The sequence below is a fragment of the Siphateles boraxobius genome, unplaced genomic scaffold (assembly GCF_051911475.1).
Source record: "Siphateles boraxobius isolate OS27281-9 unplaced genomic scaffold, OSU_SipBor_1 5, whole genome shotgun sequence".
NCBI lineage: Eukaryota > Metazoa > Chordata > Actinopteri > Cypriniformes > Leuciscidae > Siphateles > Siphateles boraxobius.
The window spans coordinates 29,006,655-29,034,259 of NW_027509141.1; the positions used below are offsets into that span (position 1 = coordinate 29,006,655).

General features: G+C 38.5%; 1 protein-coding gene and 1 pseudogene across 3 annotated transcripts in view; one reads left to right on the plus strand and one right to left on the minus strand.

Moving 5' to 3' along the window:
* The window catches only part of diaph3 (diaphanous-related formin 3), a 388,621-nt gene that overhangs the window by 192,092 nt on the left and 168,924 nt on the right, over positions 1–27,605 (plus strand). For all 3 annotated transcript variants that reach the window (XM_077203763.1, XM_077203765.1, XM_077203764.1), the window contains 2 exons: positions 1,561–1,872; positions 3,409–3,523. In XM_077203763.1, the coding sequence (XP_077059878.1) occupies positions 1,561–1,872; positions 3,409–3,523 (427 nt within the window). The remainder of the gene's footprint in view (positions 1–1,560; positions 1,873–3,408; positions 3,524–27,605) is intronic.
* LOC143711785 (uncharacterized) lies at positions 23,519–24,244 on the minus strand (annotated as a pseudogene).

The window sequence follows — 27,605 nt, forward strand, 5'->3', positions numbered from 1 at the left end:
ACATATGCATGGTACGGTACGGTTCGGTACGGCCCGCTTTGGCGCTTTTCCACTGCATGGTACGGTACGGCTCGGCTCGGCACGGCTCACTTGTGGCGCTTTTCCACTGCATGGTACGGTACGGTACGGCTCACTTCGGCTCGCTTTAAATGGTACCACCTCTGTTGAGGTTCCAAGCGTACCGTACCGATACTAAAATGTGACGTGGAAGCACTATAGATCACTGATTGGTCAGACAGACAGAATCGTCACTACCAACGTCACTGTATTTGCGAGACACCAAACCCGCTAGATTTAAATAGCCAGTAACAGCCTCCAATGTTTTAAAACTACTTGCTTGAAGAAAAAAAACTTCCAAAAAAGAAATGGCTGAATCGTGGTCAGTGGACGAGAACAGCAGACGTTCCTCTTGTTAGTTGCCGAGGAGCGGATAAACTATAACGATCAGTCATAATCCCACCCACTTTGGAGCGGTACTAACTGCAGTGGAAAATCAACCGAGCTAAAGCGAACCGAGCCGTGCCGTGCCAAGTCGTACCACGCAGTGGAAAAGCAAAGCGAGCCGAACCGTGCCGCGCCGGGCCGAACCGTACTGAGCCGTACCGAGCCGTACCGAGCCGTACCATCCAGTGGAAAAGCGCCAATAGTGTTTAAGGACCTTGCTCAGTGATGCAGCGATCAGACCTGGAAACTTTCTCTTTACTTACCCCGAATCTTAACCACTACATCTCTCCACCACCCAAAAGTATGTTGCTACTGTAGCCAGCAGGATTCAAACCTGAAAAAAAAAAATTGCATAAATCTTGACTCTTTTTTTTTTGTCGTCATTTCACTTTTATTTTCTTTTGCATACTTTATCTCCTTGTGTTCTGTTTACTTTTAATTTAATTTATTCTAAATTCCTTGCTCTTCATGGTTAGTTACATTTATTTACATATGTTTTATGTATCATGAATTAACTATTTTAATGTTAATTTATAACTGTACTTTTGTACATTAACATGGTTAATTAATGGGGTAATAATGCAATCAACGATGCATCAAGTTGATCAAAAGTGACAGTAAAGACATTTATAATTCTTTAAATTTGTTACAAATGATTTTTATTTCAAATAAATGCTGCTTTTTTACTTTCTATTCATCAAAATTAATCACTGTTTTCACAAAAATATAAAGCAGCACAACTGTTATTTGACTAACATTAATAATAATGATAATAATGTTTCTTGAGCACCAAATCAGCATTAGAATTATTTCTGAACAATAGTGTGATGGTAATGGCTGCTGAATATTCAGCATTGCCATTAATAATTTACATTTTAAAATATATTAAAATAGAAAACAATTGTATTGAGTTTTAATATTTCACAATATTACCGTTTTAACTGTATTTTTCAACAAATAAATGCAGCCTCTGTGAGCATAAGAGACTTCTTTCAAAAACATAAATCTTACTGACCTCACATTTTTAAGTTTTAAAGTTGTTTTAGAAACAGGAACTGAATTAATATTAGGCATGTTTTTTCCTCTTTCCTAACTTTTTGTTTTCTGTTTTCGCAGTTCGGAGCCGTTCCAGTGGTCTTGCCTTCAGTGCAATGTGTTCCGGCCTTGTCTTCAACTGCCTCTTCCTCATTCCCCCCTGCCCCAACTCCTCCTCCACCTGTTCCTGGTGCTGCAGCTCTGCCACCCCCTCCACCTCCACCACCTCCACCAGGCTGTACCTTCGTTCCTGGGATGCCTCCACCCCCTCCTCCTCCACTGGAACTGGGTGCGCTGACATCCTACTCAATCCAACACACGCTGCCTTTTGGCCTGAAACCCAAGAAGGAATTCAAACCTGAGACTTCCATGAAGCGCCTCAATTGGTCCAAGGTAAAAAAAAAAAAGTATCATAAACTACTTTTTTTAGTCTTTAACTTCACTCAAACCCTTGCGGGACAGAATCCTCCTTTGGTGCTCAAGTAGCAACTGCAGACTTAAAAGACAGATGCTTGCGAAGAAACCAAAGAAAACTTCTTCTGTTTGCTGCCAAGCATCATTAAAGGAAATGTTTCTCTGCTGTGAAGGATCACACTTTACCGTGCGAATTCCTGCTCTCGTTTCTCGGCAGATGTTGCGATAAGATATCTTTTGAGTTGTTAGTTTATAACATTATGATTAATATTTAATCTCTGTCCTTTTTGCCACCGTAATACAGATGTTTTTTAAAAATCTGCCATATGCTTCATCTCATCCAAAACCTGTTGTAATTAGCCATCAGGCGGACACAAAGATGCTTTTTTAAACAGCTGCTTGAGAAACCGACGCCATACAATATTCATGGCTCCTGACCCAAGACTTTTATCACTCATTAACAAGAGCTTTGCAGCTTAGAAAGTCAAAGACGAGGCAGCTGGTGCATCATGGGAAACATGCCACCCCATAACCGACAAGGGACTGAACATAGCAGTGCATGTTCGCTTAATCTCACTCGCAGTTGGAAACGTGGGTTAATCACTTCCACTGAGAGGCTACTCTTCAGGCTCATGTTCTGTCCGTTCCTGATTGTTTGATTTCTTTGAAAATGTCCTCATGGAGCAGATTTGAAGAGATGTTATTGGCTCAGGTATTTGGCAGGAGTGTGAGGTCTGTTCATTAGCGCAGCCAGTCTCATTGATTACCCTTTGAGTCTTTATCTTAACAAGAAGACTCCTTTAAACTGATCATCCCACAATGCTCTTCTCTCCCAAGTGTTACTGTAGCTTCCTTTCACACCTCCAGATTAGATATCTGAACACTACTGAAGACATTGTTTGTAGTCTTAATTTCTGTCTTTACAACAATGTTCTTGTTGAATTTTTTTTAAATTTCTTTCTTTCTTTCTTTCTTTCTTTCTTTCTTTCTTTCTTTCTTTCTTTCTTTCTTTCTTTCTTTCTTTCTTTCTTTCTTTCTTTCTTTCTTTCTTTCTTTCTTTCTTTCTTTCTTTCTTTCTTTCTTTCTTTCTTTCTTTCTTTCTTTCCCCCCCCCCCTCTCCAAAGGATGATCTCCAGTTTGTGTTCCCTGATTGGTGTGGGAACACAATGCTTCATGGGTGTTTTAGGCATGTGTTTGTGTGGCCCGTGTGTGGTGATGTCTGACTGGAGATTGTCCTGTTTTTTTTATGTACTGAGAAGACTGAGAATAAGCCTCTCCATGGCTGCATTCAGCTGTCACACACACTGACATGTAGGAGAACAAAATAAAGACCTGCGATAGAATACAATATGAATATTTCAATAGGTTTCCTCTTTACTTTTTCATAAACCCACCTCACTATTTAGATGCATCATGTTTCCTAGCAACTCCAGCATCTTGACCTAACGTGATGTGTTATGATGATGTCAGACCGTGATTTTATTATTTTATTCTTTGCTTTCTGTGTCTGTGTAGATCTCACCCCAGGAGATGTCCGAGAGCTGTTTTTGGGTCATCGCCAAAGAGGATCGTTACGAGAACGAGGACCTGCTTACCAGGCTGGCCATTACCTTCGGCACACAGCGAACCGGTCAGTCCATGTTAATGGTTCTTTGTAGTTCTGCAAATAAACCTGATGCACTGCATACATACTCTGCTGTGTTAGCATCATAAAGCATTTAAAAAAAATTGTTTTTTTTTGGAAACTGCCTAGCCACAGTTGCCATTTTTCCATCCAAAGTTGCGAATTTTACTTTTGCACAATATTTGAATATCGCATAAAACATTAGCAAATAAAGCGTTTTCTAGAAAAAGTAACTTCCTGGGAAATTGGCACAAAATATCTGTGATAAAAATGGAAGCTTTTTTCATAGATCATAAATGACGCATTAAATGCTGTAATGTTTTCTTGTTTGGATGCTGATGCCTCGTGTTTGGGAACACAAAAGTGTTGTAGGTAATTATAGCCTATCATTTTGATTACAGACTATGGCTCATGCATTTCAGAATGACCAAACCAACATTTGAGTTGCTGTGCAATGAAATTTGTCCGCTCTTTAGTCCAATTATCCAATCACATCGTCTGTTGAGGCAAAGTAACATGAGTTTTTTTTTTTTTTTTTGTGCATTTATTTTATTTGTTGTGCATTTAAGATATTGATTTGGTAAATGTGTGTTCCAATGTAGTGTATGGGCAATTCGAAAAAAAAAAAAAAAATTTGAATGTATGCTCATCTTGGCATTTCCATCCAGCATTTTTTTATACAGTATCCCAAAATTCTCATAAAAATGCTCTAAACATATCTAGTGAAATAATAACGAAGATGTAGATATTATAAATTCTAAATACCAGATGAACTAACCTTGATTTTTTTTTCTTCCTGGCTGCATTTAGCACCTGTTGCTCTGTGTATCTTTCTAAATAATTGCATTTTTAGGAAGAAATTAAGTTTGCTGAAGTTTGAAAGAGGTTCCTGATCACTTCAGTCTAGCCTCCAGGCTTTATGTGGCACATTTCAGCTTATATTGTTTTAGTAATGTTTCTTAATAAAATACAAGCCTGCAAAGAGGCTGATAATGAAGAACGAGTCAGCACTAAACTATATTAGACCCTACTGCAAAGTCACTGCCTGTCAGTAAATGCAACAAAGCACAGTTGCTCAGTGGTTAGCCAATCATATCTTAAAGATCTATGTCACAAGTGTTAGCTTAGGATTTGTAATGTTTTATTTTGGTAGTAACATATTCTGGTATTCAAATTGAGGAAGTGAAAGTATTCAGATTTAAAATGAAGAATCAGCTTTTAAAATGTTCTACCTTCATCAGTCATACTTGTAACCCTCCTTGAATGAACTACGTGGGCTTTAGAGACACAGACTCCCCAAGCTGTTGAATGTTCCCTCCAACTCTTCGACAAGATGTTGCCTGCTGTTGTTACGATTGGGTTTCTGTACAGCTATCCACACACAGAAACTAAATAAACCAAAGGGAGTTAGACACACCAGAAATTAGTTTTGTACTAGTTTTGGATTTAGTCATTTAAACACTTTTACAGCCACAAGATAATTAAGATCTCTCTCAACACATCTGATGATTTATTCACATTAAGCTCGTTTTGAATTGCTCCGGCATGTTGCTTTACTTCATTTTCTTTCAATTATTCATATCAGCATTGTCTACCTGTCAGTAATCAGCTCTATATGCAGATATCTCTTTCTCTCTCTCTTCCATCCTTCTCAGTACCCACAGGGAAGATGTTATGCGACCGAACCTTGAATTATGCACACGGTTTAAGATGTCTAGCTTCAATAGGGCAAATGGTGAAAGCGTGTTTTACAAGGTTGTTAGATTATTTAAATTATAATGTGTGAGGCAGATATTTTACATGTTGACGAATCCGACTTTAATTATGCGAACATCATCATCCTCAACTCCATCAGGTAAACAAAGTTCATTTTCCTCATTGTGGTATCTTGCTCACTTTCTTCATAGCTATTTTATCTGTCCATTTTACTTGTGAACATAAGTGAAAAACGTTTTAATGAGTTTGCTTCAAAGTCTCTACTGGATGCTTTAGAGTGTTTTTTGTTGTAAGAGAAGGCTTTGAACTAACCGTGTTTCGTTTCATTCCGGGTAATGTCATTCCATATCACTTCAACTGAGACGACCAGAACAATGTGTCAAAGAGAATCTACACATACATAGTAAATACTATAAAGTCACTGTGACTTTTCAGTACAACTACTGGTTATTGCACATTCAGGCAACAGCCCCCCCCCCCCCCCCAAAAAAAAAACTATATATATATATATATATATATATTAATTAAAAACGCATAACAATTATTTTAATATATTTCAGTATTTTTATTTAGATTATTATTTTAACGTCTACAATTACTGTAATAGTGGGTATACAAATATATTTTATTTGTATGTCCTTTACATTAAGTGTAGTAACAATATAATTATAAGCAAATCTTTATAAATCCCAAATAAACATCTACTTATATTTTAGGATATATTATATTATTTTTAGAATGGATCGTCATATTTCAGGGTCTTTGACATCAAAATGTGCCTTTTGTATGCACTAATGAATGTAAAATAAGTCTCATTGGTACCAATTGGTTAATGGCCGATGGGCTTCATGTGTGTTAATTACAATATGTATGTCCAATGTCTGCTTTGCACAGGATTGACCCTCTTTTGATTACCGCTCTGTCTAGATTTGATTATTTGGATGGACTTTATAGTCCAGCTCTGTCTGTTAACCTAAAGCAGGATTTGGTGCTGTCAGTCATACGCTCTCCAATCTTTGAGAAATGAAGACAACCTGTCAGATTCCACTTCGCTTTACTTCAGGCCTGAGAATGCCTTGTTCCCAGACGTGATTGCAGATCTCATGACAGCCAACAACCAGACTTCCTCTCAAAGAACCAAGCGCAGAGCATCTCCGGTCACCCAGGGGCCCATCAGAGTTCTTTCACATCTCACTCGCAGATGGACTCCTCCTCTGTCTCCTTTCACTCCTCATCAAGGATATTTGGGATTTGCGGCGAGTGCTTTTGTATCAGTTTTATTTATTCATTGCATTTCTTTAAGGAGCAGAAGCTAACGTTTTGAATCCTCATGTCAGGATTGCATCCGTAAAGGCGGCACACTGATCCTCCGCTCGCTGCTCTTTATCCCGTCTCTCAAGCTTTCTTAATTTCCCTTAAGTGCACCAACATCTGGAGCCCAATTAAACATTAAACAGAAGAATCAAGACTTCTACTCGCTAAAATATTAATTTTCACTGTTGCTGTTCGTTGTTCTCTGCTGTTGTTGTGCTCGCCATTGTTCGTCCCTGAAATGACTGCTCTGATTGAACAGACGTTTGATTTTTACAGTCTGAAATCTGTTAACGTCCTGTTATTTTGCCACATCCTCTTCCCGTCAAAGCGACACATGTAGGAAACAATCACCAGTGAGCTTATTAGAGCAAGCTTGCCCTGCCTCAGTCTTTCATCAACCCTCTATCACAATGATTCAGGCCTTTGTTGGACTATTGAGTGATTGCTGGAATAGAGCCCACACACAAAAACACATGCCCTGCAATCTGCCACCCTTTACTACCGTCTGCAGTTTCACACGACTTGCTAAACTTATCCATAAGTCAGAAGTCTGTCTTCGTCATTGGCATTGGGAGTTTGAGTGCAGGATGACCAAGGAACCTTAGTAGAGGAGTGCAGGAAGGATCTGTATGAAGGATTTTGGATGCTGTTATATTTGGTCACTCACTACTCTGTTTTAATAGTTCTTACTTGTAATTGACATTACCGTTCTCTCTTTAAATGATTCATATCATGAATTTTCTTTCTTTTTCTCAGGTTTCGAACTTGTGATAGTTACTGGACATGCTATCTTGCCCTCAATCCACAATTTGATCCATCCATTTATTGAGTTTGGCTTGGACCTAATGATTCTTTGGCTGAAAGAATTGTGAATTGTGGAACATTCATATCTTTAAATTGTTAAATATAATAGTATACTTTTTAGCAATATGCAAGTTCTCTAGAACTTTCTATTCATCAGAATCCTAAAAAGAAATGTATCATGGTTTTTATTAAGCAGCACAACTGTTTTCAATAGTACCCACATTTCCATTACTCTTCAAATTGTGCAAATTGAAATTGCGAATACTCCCAATGGAGAAACGTTAATTTTGCTAAAACTCCCTTGTTGGACAGAAAATCCCTCAATCGAATTTTAAGATCTGCTGAAAAATCATTGGACTTCCCCTGCACCCACTGGACGACATCTTTAAGATCCGCTGCCTCCGCCGAGCGCATAATATTCTGCAGGATTAGACATACCCCTCAAACCATCTCTTCTCCCTGCTTCCATCTGGCAGTCGGTATCAGGCTTTTAGAGCACACACCTCCAGGCTGCAGTAGAATTCAGGAATTGCGATTTCAAGAACAGTCAAGAATTGCGATTTTGATACTTTTTCGATACTTTTCCTGAAAAGGGAGAAACACTCTCAAATATCATTGCTGTGCTTTATTTTAAAACCAGGACAACATTCTAATCGTATAACACACTATTGTTAGCCTAGAAATCTAGACGCACCCTAGGGGCAGCAAAAATAATTTTGCAGCAAAGTGTGGTCTAGCAACCCACCGTTGGCATTCGAGCTGGAAAAAACAAACTCTGGTCAGGCCAATCACATCATGTATAGAGTTGGTGGGCGGGCTTAACATAATGACGGCAGAGTTGTGACGGTTCCCCCGTGTGATTTCGCTCTGCTACTTGAAAACAAAGAAGATACTGCTGCCGGCGAACAGTGGTCTTTCGAATCGGCTTTGGCCGCGACTCTGGATGACTTGGAGTTAAGAGAACGTCACTTAAGTCATTCTTAATAAAGGAAGATGTGTTCGGAGTTTTGACGACCGGATACGGTAAAAGTTTAATATATCAACTAGCTCCGCTGGTGGAAAAACGCATGGGACTCACTCAGCCACAACCATTCGTTGCTCTGGTTGGTTGTAGTGCTGTCCTATTGCGTGCAGAGGGAGTTTGAAAGACAACAGTTTATCCCGCCCCTCGTATTGAGGTATGCCAATTGTGAGTTCCCAGACCTAACATCTTGATGTAGGTCTGGCTTGCCATATGTATTACAATATGTATGTCCAATGTCTGCTTTGCACAGGATTGACCCTCTTTTGATTACCGCTCTGTCTAGATTTGATTATTTGGATGGACTTTATAGTCCAGCTCTGTCTGTTAACCTAAAGCAGGATTTGGTGCTGTCAGTCATACGCTCTCCAATCTTTGAGAAATGAAGACAACCTGTCAGATTCCACTTCGCTTTACTTCAGGCCTGAGAATGCCTTGTTCCCAGCACTATTATTTACAACATTGAAAATGCTGTTATTTAAGCAGACAAACAAACATTGTTGTGAACGTTTTCATTATAAATCTGACATTTTTTTCGATTTATTTATTCCTTCACTTTATTTCAAGTTTCAGTTCTCTCTCCTTACTGAAATAATAGCAAGAGAGTACAAGCATCTTTAACAATGTAGTCTTTGCTGCTTTAATGGCTGGTTATTTTGTTCAAGTTATGCGAGTTCTGAGACGAGCATGTCCCTCTTGTCAGATGACGCTTCTACTGCCCCATTGACTTGAATGTGCGAGGGAGCAGGTGTGAGTGTTCACAATGTGTGACTTTGTATGTATGTCATCTGTCACGCCTGCGTTGTGTTTGTTAGAGTTTGAGCACAGGTGTTGTAGCCTCTTTGAGTTGATAGCAGCTGCAGGGTCCAAATCTCTCCGCCCGTCCCTCCAGATGTGGCTCATCCCGTGGGAGCAGGTACCGAGGCGGTGTTGCCGAGCCGAACGGCTGTTGGGACATCCCAGGGGAGTGCTTCTCCGGTGGTACTGTTGTCCTAATAACAACCTATGAAAACTGTCAGACTGTAACCTGAAACAAACCCCCACCAGAAGTGACGTTCAGTGTTGTTTAATATGACCCTTGTTTCACAAACTGCAAATTGCAAATTGCTGTTGGATGAAACGGTACGAGGTAGATCTAGCTTGTGAGTTTGTATTATTGGTCCAGAAACTTCTCCAGGTTATACGGTATAAACATAATTGAGTTTAGTGAGACTGATATCCTTTATGACATGGTGTTAAATGTGATTCTTGTTGGAATGATGCATCTTATCATGACCCCCCCCCCCCCCCCCCCCCCCGCCCCCCACGCACAAACCCACACACACAGGAGTTGTGTAGGTGTAATTGTGTATCTGTGTCATCAAGGCCTTATTTTGTTGTTTAAATAGATTGTCACTTATAAACTAAATATTGGCTCTGGTTTTTCTGTCTGTAAGACATACAAAACTGTGTAAAGAAAACTCACGGTTGGCCCACACAAAATCTGTGCTTACAGAAAGGTCTGTATAATTAAAGTCCCTCGTTCACACAATTTTACCCATTCCTTACCCATGCATTTTTGTTTAATAATAATTTTTTGGGTAATTTGTTTGTACTTACAGCTGCCAATAACAGTTCAGTGCTATTTTTTTGCCACTTTTAAATCAATTCCACAGAATTCCCTTTAAAAGACATAAAAGCTCCATAGATTCCATATGGCCAAGTTCAGATGTCTACTGGGAGTGACAACTGCATTTAAATGGAGTAAATCTCTTAAGTTATTGTTATCTGTCTATCCATCTATCCATCGATCGATCGTTCGTATGTGGCCGTAGGTAGATAGTTACACACTGTAGACAGAACAGTAACAGAAAAAGCCTTGATTTTATCTTCGTGGTCCAGATACAGATGAAGCCTATCTGCAGTCATTTATTTCTTCAACCTGACATTTATCTCTAAACATGTGCTTTTGGGTTATCCTCATCTGCCTAATGTGTCTTAGAATCTGTCCCTGCCATGTCATTTCCTGTTCAGATATAAAGCTTGGCATGGCAAAACTGCCATTCATGCCAAGCACTTTTCACTTTTGCATTCTTCCCTCGTCTGCAGAAAGCATTACTGTGTGAGCGATATAAACACACACCTCTGCTTGCACTGCTCACACCCTTGATTTCCAACAATCCCTAAAAACAGACCAAAATAAATGATCATAACTGGGCATGAGGAGGAACAAAAAGCTCAAAGACTGCGCTGAGTTTGCGCGGCTTTTATTGGAGGCAGAATTGAGGATGAGGAGAGAACCTTCAGATTTGCATGACTTTTTGCAAGTCATGCACATCTACATTGAAAAGGTTCTTGTGGATGCATGTTAATAGAAAAGGTATATTTTCTATTTGGTTGTATTACATCAGCTGTTCCGCCCAATTTCAGATGGAAAAAGGTCAGAGACATGCACACAAGTCTCAGAAGTGAGACGTCTCAAGGAGTTGCTGGTTATTTTTTTATCAATTTACACGAATAGAAGAGAAAGTACATTTCAAGGATCAGGAATGCATATCATAAAGTGCTAATGTAACACTGACCGAATGACTCCAGAAAAAAGTGAAGGTCTAAAATGAGCAGAAGCTTTCTGATGTCTTAATCTGTGCATGTGTGGTTGGTGTTGTTCAGCCCAGAGTTTGGTTTCCTAGATCAGAGAGATGAAGCATGTCTGTCTCTTTCATCATCCCTCTATTCTTAGCGTATTTCGGTGCTTTTTTCCAACCTGTATTGAGCTGTAGTGCGGTTCTTTTCTGTGATGCCTTTCTTTCTTTCTTTCTTTCTTTCTTTCTTTCTTTCTTTCTTTCTTTCTTTCTTTCTTTCTTTCTTTCTTTCTTTCTTTCTTTCTTTCTTTCTTTCTTTCTTTCTTTCTTTCTTTCTTTCTTTCTTTCTTTCTTTCTTTCTTTCTTTCTTTCTTTCTTTCTTTCTTTCTTTCTTTCTTTCTTTCTTTCTTTCTTTCTCTCTTTCTTTCTTTCTTTCTCTCTTTCTTTCTCTCTTTCTTTCTCTCTTTCTCTCTCTTTCTCTCTCTCTTTCTCTCTCTCTTTCTCTCTCTCTTTCTCTCTCTCTTTCTCTCTCTCTTTCTCTCTCTCTCTCTCTCTCCCCCTCTCTGCCTAGACAAACTATTCTTTAAGGGGCCAGAAGTTCTGTGAAAGCTACAGATTGACCATAATGATTTACATATTTTTACATAATTATTTCTAATTGTTTATACTTTATATAACAAAAAACTAATATAAAAGTTGCAAAAAAGCCTGCTATCGCTGTTGTGCTAGTCATTAATTTGCCTCTTTCTTCACTGAATCATTGCAAAACAGTTGTTGTTTTTTATATTTGCCTTTGCAATCACATATATTATTAATCATTTTCTCCTCCTCTTACTCTCAAGAATGTCTCTCTGCACACCTTTTCACTCATCACCCATGTTGTTGATCATTTGCATTAATCTCCTCAACTCTCTCTCTCTTTCTTCCTCCTTTCTTTCTGAGACCTGCTGGCTGAGGGTTCAGTGCTAATGCAGTCTGAAGAGGCATATGATTGAACATTGCCTTTTATATGGACACACTCACACACCTGCGTTTCTGTAAGCCTGTAATTACAGGCTTTTGGCCCACAAAACTGGTAGAAGACACTTATCGACTCAGAAGCATCTCTAAGATGAAAGAAAGCTAACTGTCACGCATTAGTTTATATTCATTGAATTGTTGCTGTATACTACACATATGTGTGAAAACTTTGTGTTAACATGCATATGGGCACCTGTCATTAGCCCTTTAATTTAGTGTTTATTTTGTTGCTTATATATACACTTGTTTTAGAGAGTATGTAGTGATGATTGCAAATAGCTCACACAACTGAGTGACATTAAATAACTCAGCAAGTGTGTGCGCAATGTGCATGTAATAAAATACAACATAACTGCTTTGGCTCTGTGTGTGAGCTGTCCCATCACTTAATAGTAAGTGATGACTCCACTCAAAGAGTCAATTGCAGATCACAATTCACTCATACACCTGCTCCAACCTCCCAGACCATCAAACACCTGCCTCAAAACCTCTCCATCGCAGATTAACCAGCACCATCTAACACTCATGGGAGAGAATCATGACTATAGTGCAGACATCGAAAGAGAGTAAAATAGCATGATTAAAGTGTTTGATGTCATCATTAATTAATTCATTAATGTTACAACTGTGTGTATAACAGTGATAGGTCTTTAGGTTTGAACCTCACACTCATGGAGCTGTTAACTAAAATTGATCTTGCTCTCGCTTTCTCAAAACCAGAAGCAGAAAGTGCTTTGTTTTTTTCACTTTGGCAACAGAAGTTTTCAGTACTTCTAGAGACACAACAGTTTCACACATGGAATAAGAGAAAATGCAAATTGTAGTGCAGAAATGCATTTGGTATAAATAAATGTGCTCTTACATGCATGCAGTTATACTGTAGTTGCACAAAGACTCAGAATGGAAATTGCTTTGCGAAGAAAGGTCATTGATTAGTGTTTGCTGTTCATGACATAGATGGCATTTGGGGAAAAAAAAAAAAACGCTCATGTCTGTTTTTTTTTTTTTTTTAGTGGACAATGATCTGTAGCCCCGGCCAGAGAGAAGTAGTTCAAAGAGGTTGTGGCCAGGGTCCGAGATGATTTTTCCAGCCCGTTTTCTCCTCCTAGAGGGGTATAAGTCCTGGATGGGAGGGCAAGAGTGCATTAGTAATCCTCTTAGCAGTCCTGTGTCCATCTAGCCTTTTGTGCAGTTTGGTAGCTGTCCTGTGCAGCTCTATAACTGTGTGCTTAGTAACTAAATCAGGCAGGAACTTGTAGTAAAGGAGGTACATCCTCTGCTAGGCCTTTTATCACAAGTCTAAATACTTTGTGTGTGTGTGTGTGTGTGTGTGTGTGTGTGTGTGTGTGTGTGTGTGTGTGTGTGTGTGTGTGTGTGTGTGTGTGTGTGTGTGTGTGTAATAATGGATTTTCCTACACCCATGTCAACTGCCACAACTCACAACTTCACCACTGCTCTTGTCATATCAACTCTCATATTGTCCTATGACTGTTTGCACGTGCATGATCGACACATCTGGATGAATTAGTGACTTGACCGCTTTTGTTTCATGCGGAGGCTACTGGCATGTCTATGACTACTACTGTGCTCGAGAGAGGAGTATTTGATCTGTAATGATGGACAAGTGCAGTGTGTGGGCAGATGAATGTGGATGGATAAAGGGAGACATTAATTCACGTTGGGTAGTTTTTGTTATATTAAAGAGACAGAAAGAAGGAAAAAGAGTAGTGAGGCTTTAACGCTGATATGGCTGACTGACCTCAGCCTTTAAGGTTTGACCCTTTTTAACTAACACACCGTCATAGCACTGTTAGCTGTGTGTTTGAGGAGTAAATGTGCTGCTACTACTGTATGATCTAACCCCTCGTCTTCTACTACGATGTACTAGATATTCTGTATGTTTGACCCAATTAATGTGTAGTTAAAGATTTTTTTCTGTAAATCGGTGTGTTTTGTGAAGTTCCTCAAACATGTATAGGTGAAATTATGTTTTGAAAATGCGTAGGCACTGGGCAGTACCGCTGTATATGTTATTTGTCGCTACATATTTATTGAATTTTTTTTTTTATCAAGACTTATGTGCCTACTGATCAGAAAACCATTCTGTGTTTCCTGTCATGAAATAAGAAATATTGATGTACTATGAACACATATTGTGAATTTTAGAAGTGTAGAAAATGTCTTCCTCAGTTTAAAATAATCTTCCTCAGCTGAAAACATTTTTGTAAGACAGATGATTAGAGCACATAGAGTTCTATATTCACTCATACCCAGAAATGAAATAGGATAGTATTGTTTCCTGACACCAAAATTACTGATACGAGTAAAAGTGAGAAACTTTACAAAGAAGATAGCAGCAAAATAATAATAATAATAATAATTTTTAAAAAAATAACTACTTATTATAAGTGAATCTCGAAGTAAAAAAATGTTAGGAGTATGTTTACTAATTCCTTTAGTTTTTTCTTGCATAGTGAAGTATGTCTCATATCTGGAATTTCCAGTTAATGATACAAAAAAGAAAAATCAGTTCATAATCTTATTTTTGGGTGCTTTGAAAGAACTGTTCTCTTAATAGCTGAGATGATGAAATATTAAGCATGTTAAAACATTATTTAAAAGTTAATCTTGGGTCATGACGCTGCTGCTGTCCAAATGCTGCAGCTTTAATATTTCATAGTTCTCTGCGGAAGAGGAATATGAGAGATCTCTCCACATCTTTAACCTTGCATTACTTGTCTCTATCATTTTTATTGTCAATACAATCTTCCATCTATCTAAAGACCAGACTTGAGTACAATTGCATGTATATATTTTAAAAATGTATTGTGATGATTAAACAAACAGTAGACAGACAAGCTCCCTCATTTCTATCACTTTAGGTTAGTGGGATCTTTAACAGCACTGTTACTTATATTAATAATTTATCATTTTTATTTATTTATTTTTTTCACCATGGATCAGTTTTGGTCATCCCACATGCTTTTTGTCTCAGTTTCCAATGCTTGTCTCTCAGTGATTTAATTAACACATTGTTGGAATGATAAATGTACATTTCTACTGCCAAAACAAAAGCAGATGAGACTGTAGTCATAAACTTATTATGATGAACTAGATTTTTACATTTTCTAAAGAAAATATGAGTGGTGCTTACACGTGCAAAACTCAGCATTGTGTGCTGTGGATGGCAGCAGACAATGTTTTCTAGCATTTGAAAAGAACTCGAAGCACAATGGAATGGAACAGCATGCAGGGGTCTCAAGACGCATTTTTTCAAATTTTGACTATTGTTAACATGACATGGCATGCATAATAACTCCACGCTTGTGGTGGGACGTTTTGATAACAACTGCCAAAGATATCCAAGTGTATATCACCGTTGCTGTGCTTTAATGAGAATGCATGCAAAGACGCAACTTCTCTGAGAGGATGATTTTATCAAACTGTTTGTGTATCTAGAATCCTAGATGTTAGCATTGTAAGATGCAGTGACTGCAGGAAATGGGAGTGACAGAGGGCACAGACTCTAATAAATGGGAGGGATAATTGTAGCCTGTACAGTAAATCAATACAATTCCTCACACCCAGGACTGTATGTAGCCTCAGGAAAGGCTGTTGATTTCCAATTTCCATGCTCATTAAAATGAAATGTGCCCTTTCCACTCTGTTAATTATGACGCTCTCTGCCAAGTTACTGTTGCAAACACGTATTCACTCTCGCGCACACTTATCTCGACCTCATATAACATTAGAATTCGCCTCAGCATGTGTCATCTTGTATATAAAAGGAACATATGAATATATAATTTCTGCTTTTCTTGTCTTTTCTCGTTTTAGGTAATTTTTCTATCTTTCATTTGCTGTAATTTTATGCTCATCTCTTCTGATAGACATGGGAGCTGTAAATTCTAAGCGAGTAGAATGCACTCACTCTTTATTCAAGTATCTAAAGCTTTTTTCATATTTAACTAGATGAAAACACTTTGAAAACTCATTTTAAGCCTTTTTAATATCTGTCTGTAATCTAAAAGTCTTTTTGTGCATCTTATGAGACATTTTAGAGAAGAGAATCTGAGCTCCAAATGCACATTTCTTCTCCCTTTCTGTCTTCTCTGTCCTCCCTGTCTTTCTTTGTGTCCGTTCTGGTCTAGAAAAATGTGTACTATCAATCGTTCCTGGCTGGAGGCTCGGCTCATGTGCTTGAGATAGATCAGAAGGGAGGATTTGTGGTTGCTCGTGTCTCCCAACTCTACCAAAGACCAAAACAGAAGTACTGCTAATACTTACAGAATCTCATTTATCTTTTCGAGTAGCTCTCTGAAATGCATCATGCATCTTGAGATTTGATTTTATTTCCGCCTGTCATTCATCTTTTTCACTAAGTTTTTGGTTTGGTATATAAGTGTGGCTTACCATGGTCAACTTAAAAATGACGCTGTTTATCGCCTTAATAGATCAATTGACTTCGGCTATTTAGTCGTCGTTTTAGGATAATACTGTCATATGTCATTCTATCTTCTACAATCCTTTCAATAACAAAATATTGATCAAATTGAAGCTCCATTATCATGGAGATAGATTAAGATGCATTTAACTGTCCTTGAGCTTGACTTTCAGCTTTTAAAGGCAGAGTTTCATATAAAAATGGATTGTTTTCTGGGACAAATTTTTCATCATCTCAGCATCGTCCACTTTGCACTTTTCTGATAAATTCCCACTGGACAAATCCATTCCTGGACTACCCACCCCATACCCCCCCCCCCCCCCCCCCGCCGTTATATTATATTCTGTTTCTCGAAATTCTGACCAATTAAAGTAAGCTTTGTAACATAAAATAACTTGCAAGTATCGTTTCATGTTGATTTGAGATACTTATGATATCAGCTGCCCCAAGCCTGTGATCTGGTCTATCCCATCAATAATTGTCTGAAACATGACTTAGACCACGTAAGGATGGGGGGAAAAAAAGGATATTGGGGAGGGTGTTATTCTCGTCTTAGCAAATTTCTCATTGAAACCCTGCACGCACTTTCAATTTCTACATTGTGCAGTCCTGTGACATTATCGCTTGCTGCAACATATAACAGAAAAGCTACATTAGCTTATTTTGCCTTCGATTAAATCTCGTATCTCTCATAAAACAATTTCCCCATGAGAAACAGAAAATACATGACCGGGAAAGTTTTCAGCAGAGAGGATGGTCTAGGCATTATGGATGCGTTGTCACTGCTTGGCCTTCTCTCTCAGAGGAATAGAATTAAACTCATGTCCCATAGCTCATAGCGGTTCAGAGGTGCCGAATGCATTGGTATGAATAGAGAGAGGTGTTTTTAATCCAATCAAAGCAGTACATCACCTTGACAAGGGCGCTAGTCGGGTCCCTAAACACACATGCACAAAGACAATGACGCACACTCAAACGCACCGAATATCTGATAAACGCAGAATAAAATAAAAACAATGATATTGTAAACACAGCACATGTTGTCTTGGGAACAAGAAGTGAAGCCTTTTTGGAAGTGATCTAAATTATAAACGTTTCCCACCTTCAAGGTTGTGCGTTTGGATTTCGAGTAAAGTCGTTCATGTTCCTAAAGAGCATTTAAATCTTTTTTATGCTCATTTGGAAGGTTTTTCTTTGTAGCATTACATTTATTTAGCCGATAGACCCTGACCTGGCGTAAATGAGGACTATTTCCCCTGCTCTGAACTCAATAATTGATGAATGCAGTTTTGTTTCTGTGAGAGTTGAAAACAATCAATTACAAACAGAAGAGGAAAAACATCCCTCTTCTGAGAGGTACAACTTCTTAATGTTCTCTTCAGATAAACCCTAAGCAGGGTTTGAGGCTTACTTTTTTGTGCTCGTGAGTTGCATTACAAAACTTTATAATAATAATATAATAATTTGTTACATTTATATAGCGCTTTTCTGGGTACTCAAAGTGCTTTACATGGAAGGGGGAATCTCCTCAACCACCACAATGTGCAGCATCCACCTGGATGATGCGACGGCAGCCATATTGTGCCAGAATGCCCACCAGACTCCAGTTTACTGGTGGAGAGGAGACAGTGATGAAGCCAGTCAGTATATGGGGATGATTAGGAGGCCAGGATGCCGGGGTTAAACCCCTACTCTTTTTTTTTTTTTTGAAGGACATCCTTCACCACAAAGAGTCGGGACCTCGGTTCAACGTCTCATCCGAAGGACGGTGCTTTTTTACAGTATATTGTCCCCGTCACTATACTGGGGCGATAGGTCCCACACAGACCACAGTCTCACTAACACCTCTTCCAGCAGCAACCTGGTTTTCTCAGGAGGTCTCTCATCCATGTGCTAACCAGGCTCAACCCTGCTTAGCTTCAATGCAACCAGTCTTGGGCTACAGTACTTTGCACCACTGTTCTCCATCTCACCAAGGAGAGATACATATGCAGACATAGAGACTCTTTGGGAACGCAATGCAAATTTATAAAAAAAAATTGTTTTACCTTAATAAAAGGATACAAGGAGACATTCACAAGGAAAATTATGTATGTTACACATGTTACAATAATTTATTTTATCACATGATATAGTATTAAAAAAGTGTTTTCCTCCTTTTTTATAAAAAACAAAAAAAACTCTGTACATTTAAATACAATAAAACAATACACAAAAAATGTATAAAGTAATCTAATGTTTCAAACAGATTAAAGCGCAAAAGAATCATGAAGAACATTAGCACTTTACAATAAGGTCCCATTAGTTAAAATTAGTTAATGCATTAACTAACATTAACAATTAGAAATAACATTTGTTACAGTAGTTATGTTAACTAAAAATACAACTAATCATTGTTAGTTCATGTTAGCTAAGGTCCATTAAATTTTATTAACGGATACCACTTTTTATTTAAAAAATGTTGAAATTAACATTGTGATTAATAAATGCTTTAAAAAGTGTTTCTTATTGTTAATTCATGTTAACTAATGAATCAAATATCGTTACTTATTATAAAGTGTTACCGAACAGTAAAGAATCAGAACATTTTCATGTTTTAGTTTAAAATGTAAAAATGTTTAAAGGTACATAGTGCACCTTAAATTATTTATAGGTATTTACATTCAAACTTAAAGAATTTGATGCTGACCTGAACAACATAGAGAATACAAACATCTGAATGGCTGTTTGAGACCTAAATACTGTTCTCAGGTGCTTTTTGCCTACACAAACGCATCACTTTGCTTCAGAAGGCCTTTATTAACCCTTTTATTAAAAAGTGTGGAGAACTTTTATCATAGGATGGATGCACTTTGATGGACTTCAAAAAATATACGGCCATTCACTGCCATTATAAAGCTGGGAAGAGCCAGGACATTTTTTAACATAACTCAGATTGTATTCGTCTGAAAGAGGAATGTCATATACAGTAAATCCATGGGGTAATTTTAATTTTTGGGTCAACTATCCCTTTAAATTTATTGTGTTTAAATGTGAGTACCTTCATGAGAGGTTGTATAATTGTACTCTGTACAAAAGAATCACAATGCTGAAAAACCTTTTCCAGTAACAACTTCTGGATTTTAAATTAAAATAAAGAACAAATGTTGTGTTTGTGGTATACAGCCGCGGATCAGTTGCGCAATGCAAACGCTTCATGTGTGAAAGTACAATGAGCCTGTTCTGCTTCTCTGCACCGCTTACGTACTACAGTACATACTGCATACGTAGGAGTTTTTTATACCATTTAAAATATTTAAGACATTTTACACTTGTGTGAAGACAATCACACAAGTGCTCCTAAATGCATTTTACAGCTCGCACACATGTTTTTAGTCGCAAATGCAAGTGAAACTCTTGCACTGTCGAGCCCTGCACAGGTTTGAGAGAATGCTGCTTGTGGCATGTTCCTCCAAAGCACCCGTCTCGTTTTCTGCTCCCTGAGGTGTCTTTTGCCGATGAAGATCCTCAATGCTGTCAGGTGTGATATACTCACCGTGGGACAATGAGACCGCCATTTTAAATGGCCTTTGATCAGATAAAAACATTCAGAAGGTGTACATTTAGTTTTTGTTCTTGTTTTTCCTGCATTTCTGGCTCGATTTGTATGTGGCACTTTTATTTATCGCAATCGTTTAGGGTGGAAAATACGGGTTTATTTAGGTTGCAGGGGGACTTTTTGTCACCATAGCAGGCTGATGTGTGGGAGAGATGGCCTTCTTTGCACCACTGTTAATCTCACCAAGGCGAGATACACAGGCAGACACGGAGACTCTTCCACCCTCCAAAAATGTAAAGCACACCTCAGGGGATCTGTGAAGGTCATTCATCATGTAGACACTAAACAAAGAATTCAGTCTCTGAAATGTTCATCTTTTTTTTTTTTTATACCTGCCAAGTTCATTCTTTAGACTCAAAGACACCTTCTGCCTCTTTAAGGGTAACAGAATATAAGTGTGAAGACACGCAGCACTGTTACTATTAATCATACTTTTGGTTATAGATTTGAACAAAACCCTTATGTATTCATGTCCATAGACATGGATGATCCTTCAAATCACTTGGATTATTCTGGAGAATTGTACGGTCACTTTTCTAAGCTAGACAAATTTCACCTGAGGAAAAAAAAAAGTATTTAAGTAGGAGGTACTCAGGCAATATCTAAAGACCACAATATTTTGAGGATCGGCTCTTCAAGTAGGCAATTGCAGAGAAAACTGCAGAAGCACACTAGCATTGTGGCATCACTACACTTTGTTGTGTTTTGTTGAAAATGTCAACATTTGTGTTATTTTAGCGTAATATTACAATTGTATTTATCAATATTTTCAATGAGCTTTTATCTATATATTTTCAGTTTCATTCGAATTTTAGTATGCAATGAATTTTGTAAGTAATCTTATGTGCTTTTGCCACTTTAATATTTCTTTTTTTTATTTGAAGTAATTTTAGTACTTATTTTGTTTCAGGTTTTCATTTGAGTTTGTTTTTTACTTAATAATTATATTTTATTTGATCTTTATTTCAACTAACTAAAACGAGTTTTTACACTGGTCAGATTTTGCAGGTAAATTAGAAATGTAGGTGCATTATTTCAATGTTGTAAATTACAAAATATCCAACAGGCAGAGGATATTTTACTGTATGATTGCATGTAGCATGTCGAATCATGTTCTCTATTTGATACCTCAAATAAGTAGTTCACTATTACTTTTCTATGTTATTTTTACCTGGCAGTGAGAAAACAGGCTAAAAACTCCAATATATTTTTTTCATCTATTCATTGACGGTGTATGATATTCCCCATTAACATTCATTTTATGGACAAAACAGTTAAAAATTGTTAAGAATATAATCTTTCGTGTTTTACAGAGAGTCATACAGGTATGGAACGCACAAGCTTGAGTAAATGACAGAATTTTCTGTAAGGTTTTTCTTTTATTGAAAAGCTTTTGAAAGTGCAGTAGTTAAACGTGTCGAAAAGCAGAAATTATTGTGGTAAGCAGAAGACTCTTACTCTTGTCTTTCTTCTGATTGCTTGGGCTCCCAGGTGGCAGTTTGAGTAAGTGCAGGTTGGCACAAGTTAATCAGTCCGGCTTGGCCTGCAGGTTATCACTCTAATCGTGAATTAAAGAAAGGCTAATGATGTAGTGCTGGTGAGTTCCTGATCCCAGCTTTTTTAATACCATCCCCAGAGATGCTGAAGTCTAATTGTGATTTTCTCTGCATGGGTTTCCAAAAAAATTTTTTAATTTTTTTTTTTTTAAGCAGAGGTGAAGTATGCTTGTTTGAGAGGCCGCACTGACGATGCCAGATGAGATTGCTTTACATCACTTAGTGTTACGATCCCCCTCCAAAACATGGAGGATTCACTTTCAGTCCTCTGCCCCAGAAATGTAAAGAAGCCAGTTGTTGTAGCAAACAAAAATTGTTTTTCATAATCAAGCTCTTCAGGAAAGGGCCTGGCCAAACCAACTAACAGAGTTACTAACTACTAACAGGGGAACTATAGGACCTACACATGTAAAAGAAAAGAAACCAACCAAAAAACAGAGATAAACAATTCGTATTTTAAAATAAAAATGGCACCCTCTCACAGCTTCCAATAAAAGAAAAGCAATTAACATATGAGAGCTGCAATAATTTCAGCATTGCGTGATACTATCTCATAGGGATTTCCATCATTTTTGACAGATAATAAATTGTATTTTCCTTGGAAAACAAAATTTGAGAAAATTGGTAGATTCTTCAAGCATTCCAGTGAATTATTAATGGGATATATACATCGTAAATTAAATCGGGAGAACAATACCACAAATGTGCCGTATATTGTCTTTTTTCATACTATTACAGCGGAATGCAAAGGGAAAAAAGAAAATCATGAGGAAAAGAATGCAGTGACTGAATAGGGCTCTTTCGATATTTATTCTTGTTATAACATGTCATTTTAAAATACCAAGTGTTACCTTAAATAGGGCTCTATTTGAAGAGACAGCCTTTTTTAGTGGTGTCCGAAACCATTTCCATGAAGGGAGTTCAAGGTACATATTTTCATTACTTTTGGAGCTGCCAGTTTAATAAGTTTCAAATAATTATTATACAGCAAGCACAAACAGTGCAAAAGCAACGGCACTCATAGCACACTGAGGGTTTACACGACACCATTTTCAACTAAAAATTGAAGACTTTTTATGCGTTCTGGCCGTTCATTTTACACGACAACGGCTTTTTTGGTGCCTGAAAAAGCAAACTTTTGGAAACTTGTTTTCAAAATGCAAGTTTTTGAAAATGGTCTCCGTGTAAACAACAAAAACGTGAATCTGTGAAAACGATGATGTCATGCACATGCGGATTCTGCATTCAATATATAGTTTCATCGCCCATCTAATGGCCTGATAGCAGAACACAGTGTTTTTTAGTTGTTTTCGCGGATCTGTGTGAACGGGGATCGTTTTGACAATGGTGTCGTCTATACGTGGAAAAAAATCCAAGGAAACACTTCTCCCTTGTAAGCATATCGTTGTCGGGTAAACGTACTCTCAGTGTCTAATTTCACTCACTTGTTTTCATTCACTCCCTCAAGTGAACTAAAGTCAGCAAAAAAAGAAACGTTCCTCTGACTTTCAACTGTTTTTACTTTCAGTAAACTTAATATGTGTAAATATTTGTATTAACACTAAAAGAGTCAACACCTTAAGACATAAACTAAAATGTTTCACAGACATGTGACTAACAGAAATAGATTAATGTGGCCCTGAATGAAGGGAGGCTCAAAATCAAAAGTACCAGTCAGTATCTGGTGTGGCCACCAGCTGCTTGAAGTACTGCAGTGCATCTCCTCCTCATGGACTGGACCAGATTTGTCAGTTCTTGCTGTGAGATGTTACCCCACTCTTCCACAAAGGCACTTGCAAGTTCCTGGACATTTCTGGGGGGAATGGCCCTAGCCCTCACCCTGCAATCCAACAGGTCCCAGACGTGCTCAATGGGATTGAGATCCGGGCTCTTCGCTGGCCATGGCAGAACACTGACATTGCGGTCATGCAGAAACTCAGGCACAAAACGAGCAGTATGGCTGGTGGCATTGTCCTGCTGGAGGATCATGTCCGGATGAGCATGCATAAAGGGTACCACATGAGGGAGGAGGATGTCTTCCCTGTACCGCAAGGCATTGAGATTGCCTGCAATGACAACAAGCTCAGTCCGATGGTGATGTGATATACCGCCCCAGACCATGACGGACCCCCCACCTCCAAATCGATCCCGCTCCAGGGTACAGGCCTCGGTGTAACGCTCATTCCTTCGACGATAAACACGAATCCGTCCATCACCCCTGGTGAGACAAAACTGTGACTCATCAGTGAAGAGCACTTTTTGCCACTTCTGTCTGGTCCAGCAAAGGTGGGTTTGTGCCCATAGGCGGGGCTGTTGCTGGTTATGTCTGGTAAGGACCTGCCTTACAACAGGCCTACAAGCCCTCAGTCCAGCCTCTCTCAGCCTATTGCAGACAGTCTGAGCACTGATGGAGGGATTGTGTGTTCCTGGTGTGACTCGGGCAGTTGTTGTGGCCATCCTGTACCTGTCACGCAGGTGTGATATTCGTATGTACCGATCCTGTGCAGGTGTTTTTACACGCGGTCTTCTACTGCGAGGATGATCAGCTGTCCTTCCTGTCTCCCTGTAGCGCTGTCATAGGCGTCTCACAGTGCGGACATGGCAATTTATGCCCTGGCCACATCAGCAGTCCTCATGCCTCCCTGCAGTATGCCTAATGCACGTTCACGCAGATGAGCAGGGACCCTGGGCATCTTTCTTTGGGTGTTTTTCACAGTCGGTAGACAAGTCTCTTTAGTGTCCTGCATTTTTAGATCTGTGACCTTAAATGCCTACTCTCTGTAAGCTGTTAAGGTCTTAACGACCATTCCACAGGTGCATGTTAATTAATTGATTATGGTAAATTGAACATGCATGGAAAAAATTGTTTAAACCCTTTACAATGAAGATCTGTAAAGTTGTTTGGTTTTTTACAACATTATTGTTGAAATACACAGTCCTGAAAAAGGGATGTTTCTTTTTTTGCTGAGTTTATATTAGTGGAGTTATGTAGGGAGTTGTGAATGAGGGTATAGGGGATGATTTTGAACACAGCTAAAGGACAACAGTTTCTACACTCAGTAGCTTTTTCAAAACACAAGTCTGTTGCATGGAAGAAGTAAACTTCCCTAAAGCAGTGGTTTTTCTGTGTAGCACACTCCTTACGAGCGTCAGCTGAGGTTAATTAACTGTAAGGAGTGAGGGAGAGAGACAGAAACAAGCAAAAACACACCCACGCAGGGTAAAATACACACCCAAAAACATAATGCGTATAATACGTCCTCAGGACACAACACTTTGATCGAGTTGTTTCTGAGAATTTCTTGCAACATTTGTACATAAAAATATTGAAGCCAAGTCATCTGTGCTGTTTCATAACCTTATAAAAACAGGGCATGAAAAAACATCATATGGACTCAAGTCTGAGCATTTATATTTGTATCTGCCCCAAACTGTCTACGGGGGGTAAATTTAGAGCTTTTTAATAGCCTTTTAACTGAATTACATGCTGCAGACGGACAACTGGCTAACTCACTTACCTCCCAGCTCAGAGTTTTTATTTCAGCATAAAGCATGGCTACCTGCTTCTAACCAACAATCTCTCTTTCTTTCACTCTCTCTCATTTTCTCTCTCTCTCTCTCTCTCATGCTTTCTCTCTCTCTCTTTTACTGAATGCCCTGCTGTCTCCTTGCTGCACAGAAGCTAAAGGTCAGTTTGCTTTTTGCTTGCGCTCTTTCTTTTCATTGTTGTGGTGCTGTTTTTTGCTCTGTCTTTTAACACACGACACGGGTCCGATGAGTCATTCATCGTCGTCTCCTCATTTGCCATTTGAAGTGCACTCATTTCTCACGTCTTACCCACAGGCCAGCCGTGTACTATAGCCATTACGGAGGGGGCCTGTGACTAACTTCATTTGCTTGTCTTTAAATGTCAGAGGCTCTTTCCCCCCCCTAAGCACATCAATTTAAGCGCTCACATCATTGTCATTGTTTACATTCACAACCTTTTCCCGAGGTCAGCGGAGCTCTTGATTGATGCGCGTGCGCACGGGTGTCCTTGCTCATTTGTGGGAGCGTGAGAAAGATTAGAGTGGACAGATATTTCACACTTTCAGAGTCCTACTTAAATTCGACAATAGATCCATCTCGCCTTTCACGGCAGATCCGTTCCCACTAGTCATTCAGTCTACAGACCGAACGCAGCTGCATCTGGACTCTTCTTCTCCTCGTACCTGCGGGTGCCTGTTTTCCCGCTCATTTCCTGTCAGTGTCGGGATGAGTGTTTATGACCAGAGCGAATCGGCGGCCACTCTGGTGTTGTGTCAGCTGTCTACAGCTGTGGGCACACAAGTCATTTAAATGTCAAACTGGCCCCATCGTGACACAACCACTGTGTCCTTTCTGTCGGCACTGGGTTTACTAGAGCTTGTGTGTATGGCACCTTCCTGGACACAATGAAGTCAACATTTGTTCATCAGTAGTACTATTGGTACTTTATGTATGTAATGTATCATTCTTTATCATATCTTGTTGAAAATATCTTTATCATATCTTAGTGTTCAAACGTTTATAGTTGACAAGTTTAAAAAAAAATGTTTGATCAAATTCTATTCTATTTTAATATATTTTATAGTATATTCCTGTGGAATATTTTGCAGTCATTTCTCCAGTTACTTCAGTGTCACATGATCCTTCAGAAATCATTCTAATATGCTAATTTAGTGTTAAAGAAACATTTCTTATTATTGTTAATGTTGGAAACTGGTAAAATTGCTTAAAGGGGTCCTATTATTACCTTTTATGAAAACTTGATGTTGTTTTTTGGGTGTACTAGAATATGCTTATTTTACAGTTATATTACAGTACAATATTATAGTTCCTCTCTCTCAAGTCTGTCCCGAAACCGTTGTTTAGTTCCGGTTTCGATAAAGCCCCTCCTTCCAAAATACGAAATGTACTGTGATTGGTTAGCTGGCCCAGTGTGTTGTGATTGGCAGTGCTTGGCATGTGTTCAGGAAATGTCCCGCCCCTCCATAACCGAGAGTTCTGCTCTTGTGTAAATTTAAAGGATGGTTTCAGAGTGGTATGTTTTACTTTTACATTATAGGTACAATGTTTTCCACCATTTATTCATGATATTTGTCGTAAATATGTTATACAAACAGTAATCGGTCGCAAAAACGTGGTTAATTTTCACAAGGGGTGTTGAAGAGCCTTACAAAAGCGAGAGCTTACAAAAGCTATAGTTAACACTATATCAATGCTAATGTTGGCTTGCAGGTGAGCATAGCAACAACATAAAACTTATACTGTAATTAGAATTATTAATATAAAATGCAACTACAAATAATAAGGCATACTTTACAAGTTGTCATCCACAAACAACAGATTGTCCCAAATAAGTGGAAACTGCTCCCATTTCTGGAGAAGCTTTTTTTTTGTGTACCCTGCATCGTGGTTCTGGAAGCTGTTCTTCATAAAATGTGCAGCGTGCAGATAAACTTTGGGATTATAATATTCAGGAACAGTGTTTAAAATAAATTTGACCCATTTTAGGTTCATCAGCCCTAGGAAGGTCAAACAAATGAGTTGTGGTTAAAACAGCATCTCTTTGACAGCAGCTCATCCAGGCCTGGTCCGCTTTTCTGCGTATTCCGTGGGCGGGGATTTTTTAAATGAGGAACATTAGGACTTTATAAAGCCCAGAAAAAATTGTAGTCCAAACGAGCTGTTCATTGTAGTTCTTGGAAAGTGGATTTTGTTAAATAAAATATCTCCCTTTGGAATGGACTTTGAGCTTTGTAACCTTGCAGATATTTTTTATGCTTAAACAGCAACATTACCGACAAACTAAACTTGAAAAAGTTAAAGCTATTACTACTAGAGGTCAACCGATAGTGGATTTTACCGATACCTATATTTTTGTTTGACCGTACATGCCCATAACCGATAATTCAACCGATATTTTTTAAAACGTATACTGGATTAAAAACAAACATAACACTCACAAGTAAAACAGTGCTAAACTGAAATGTGCTAAAATTAAATAAATATATAAATATGAATATATTAAAA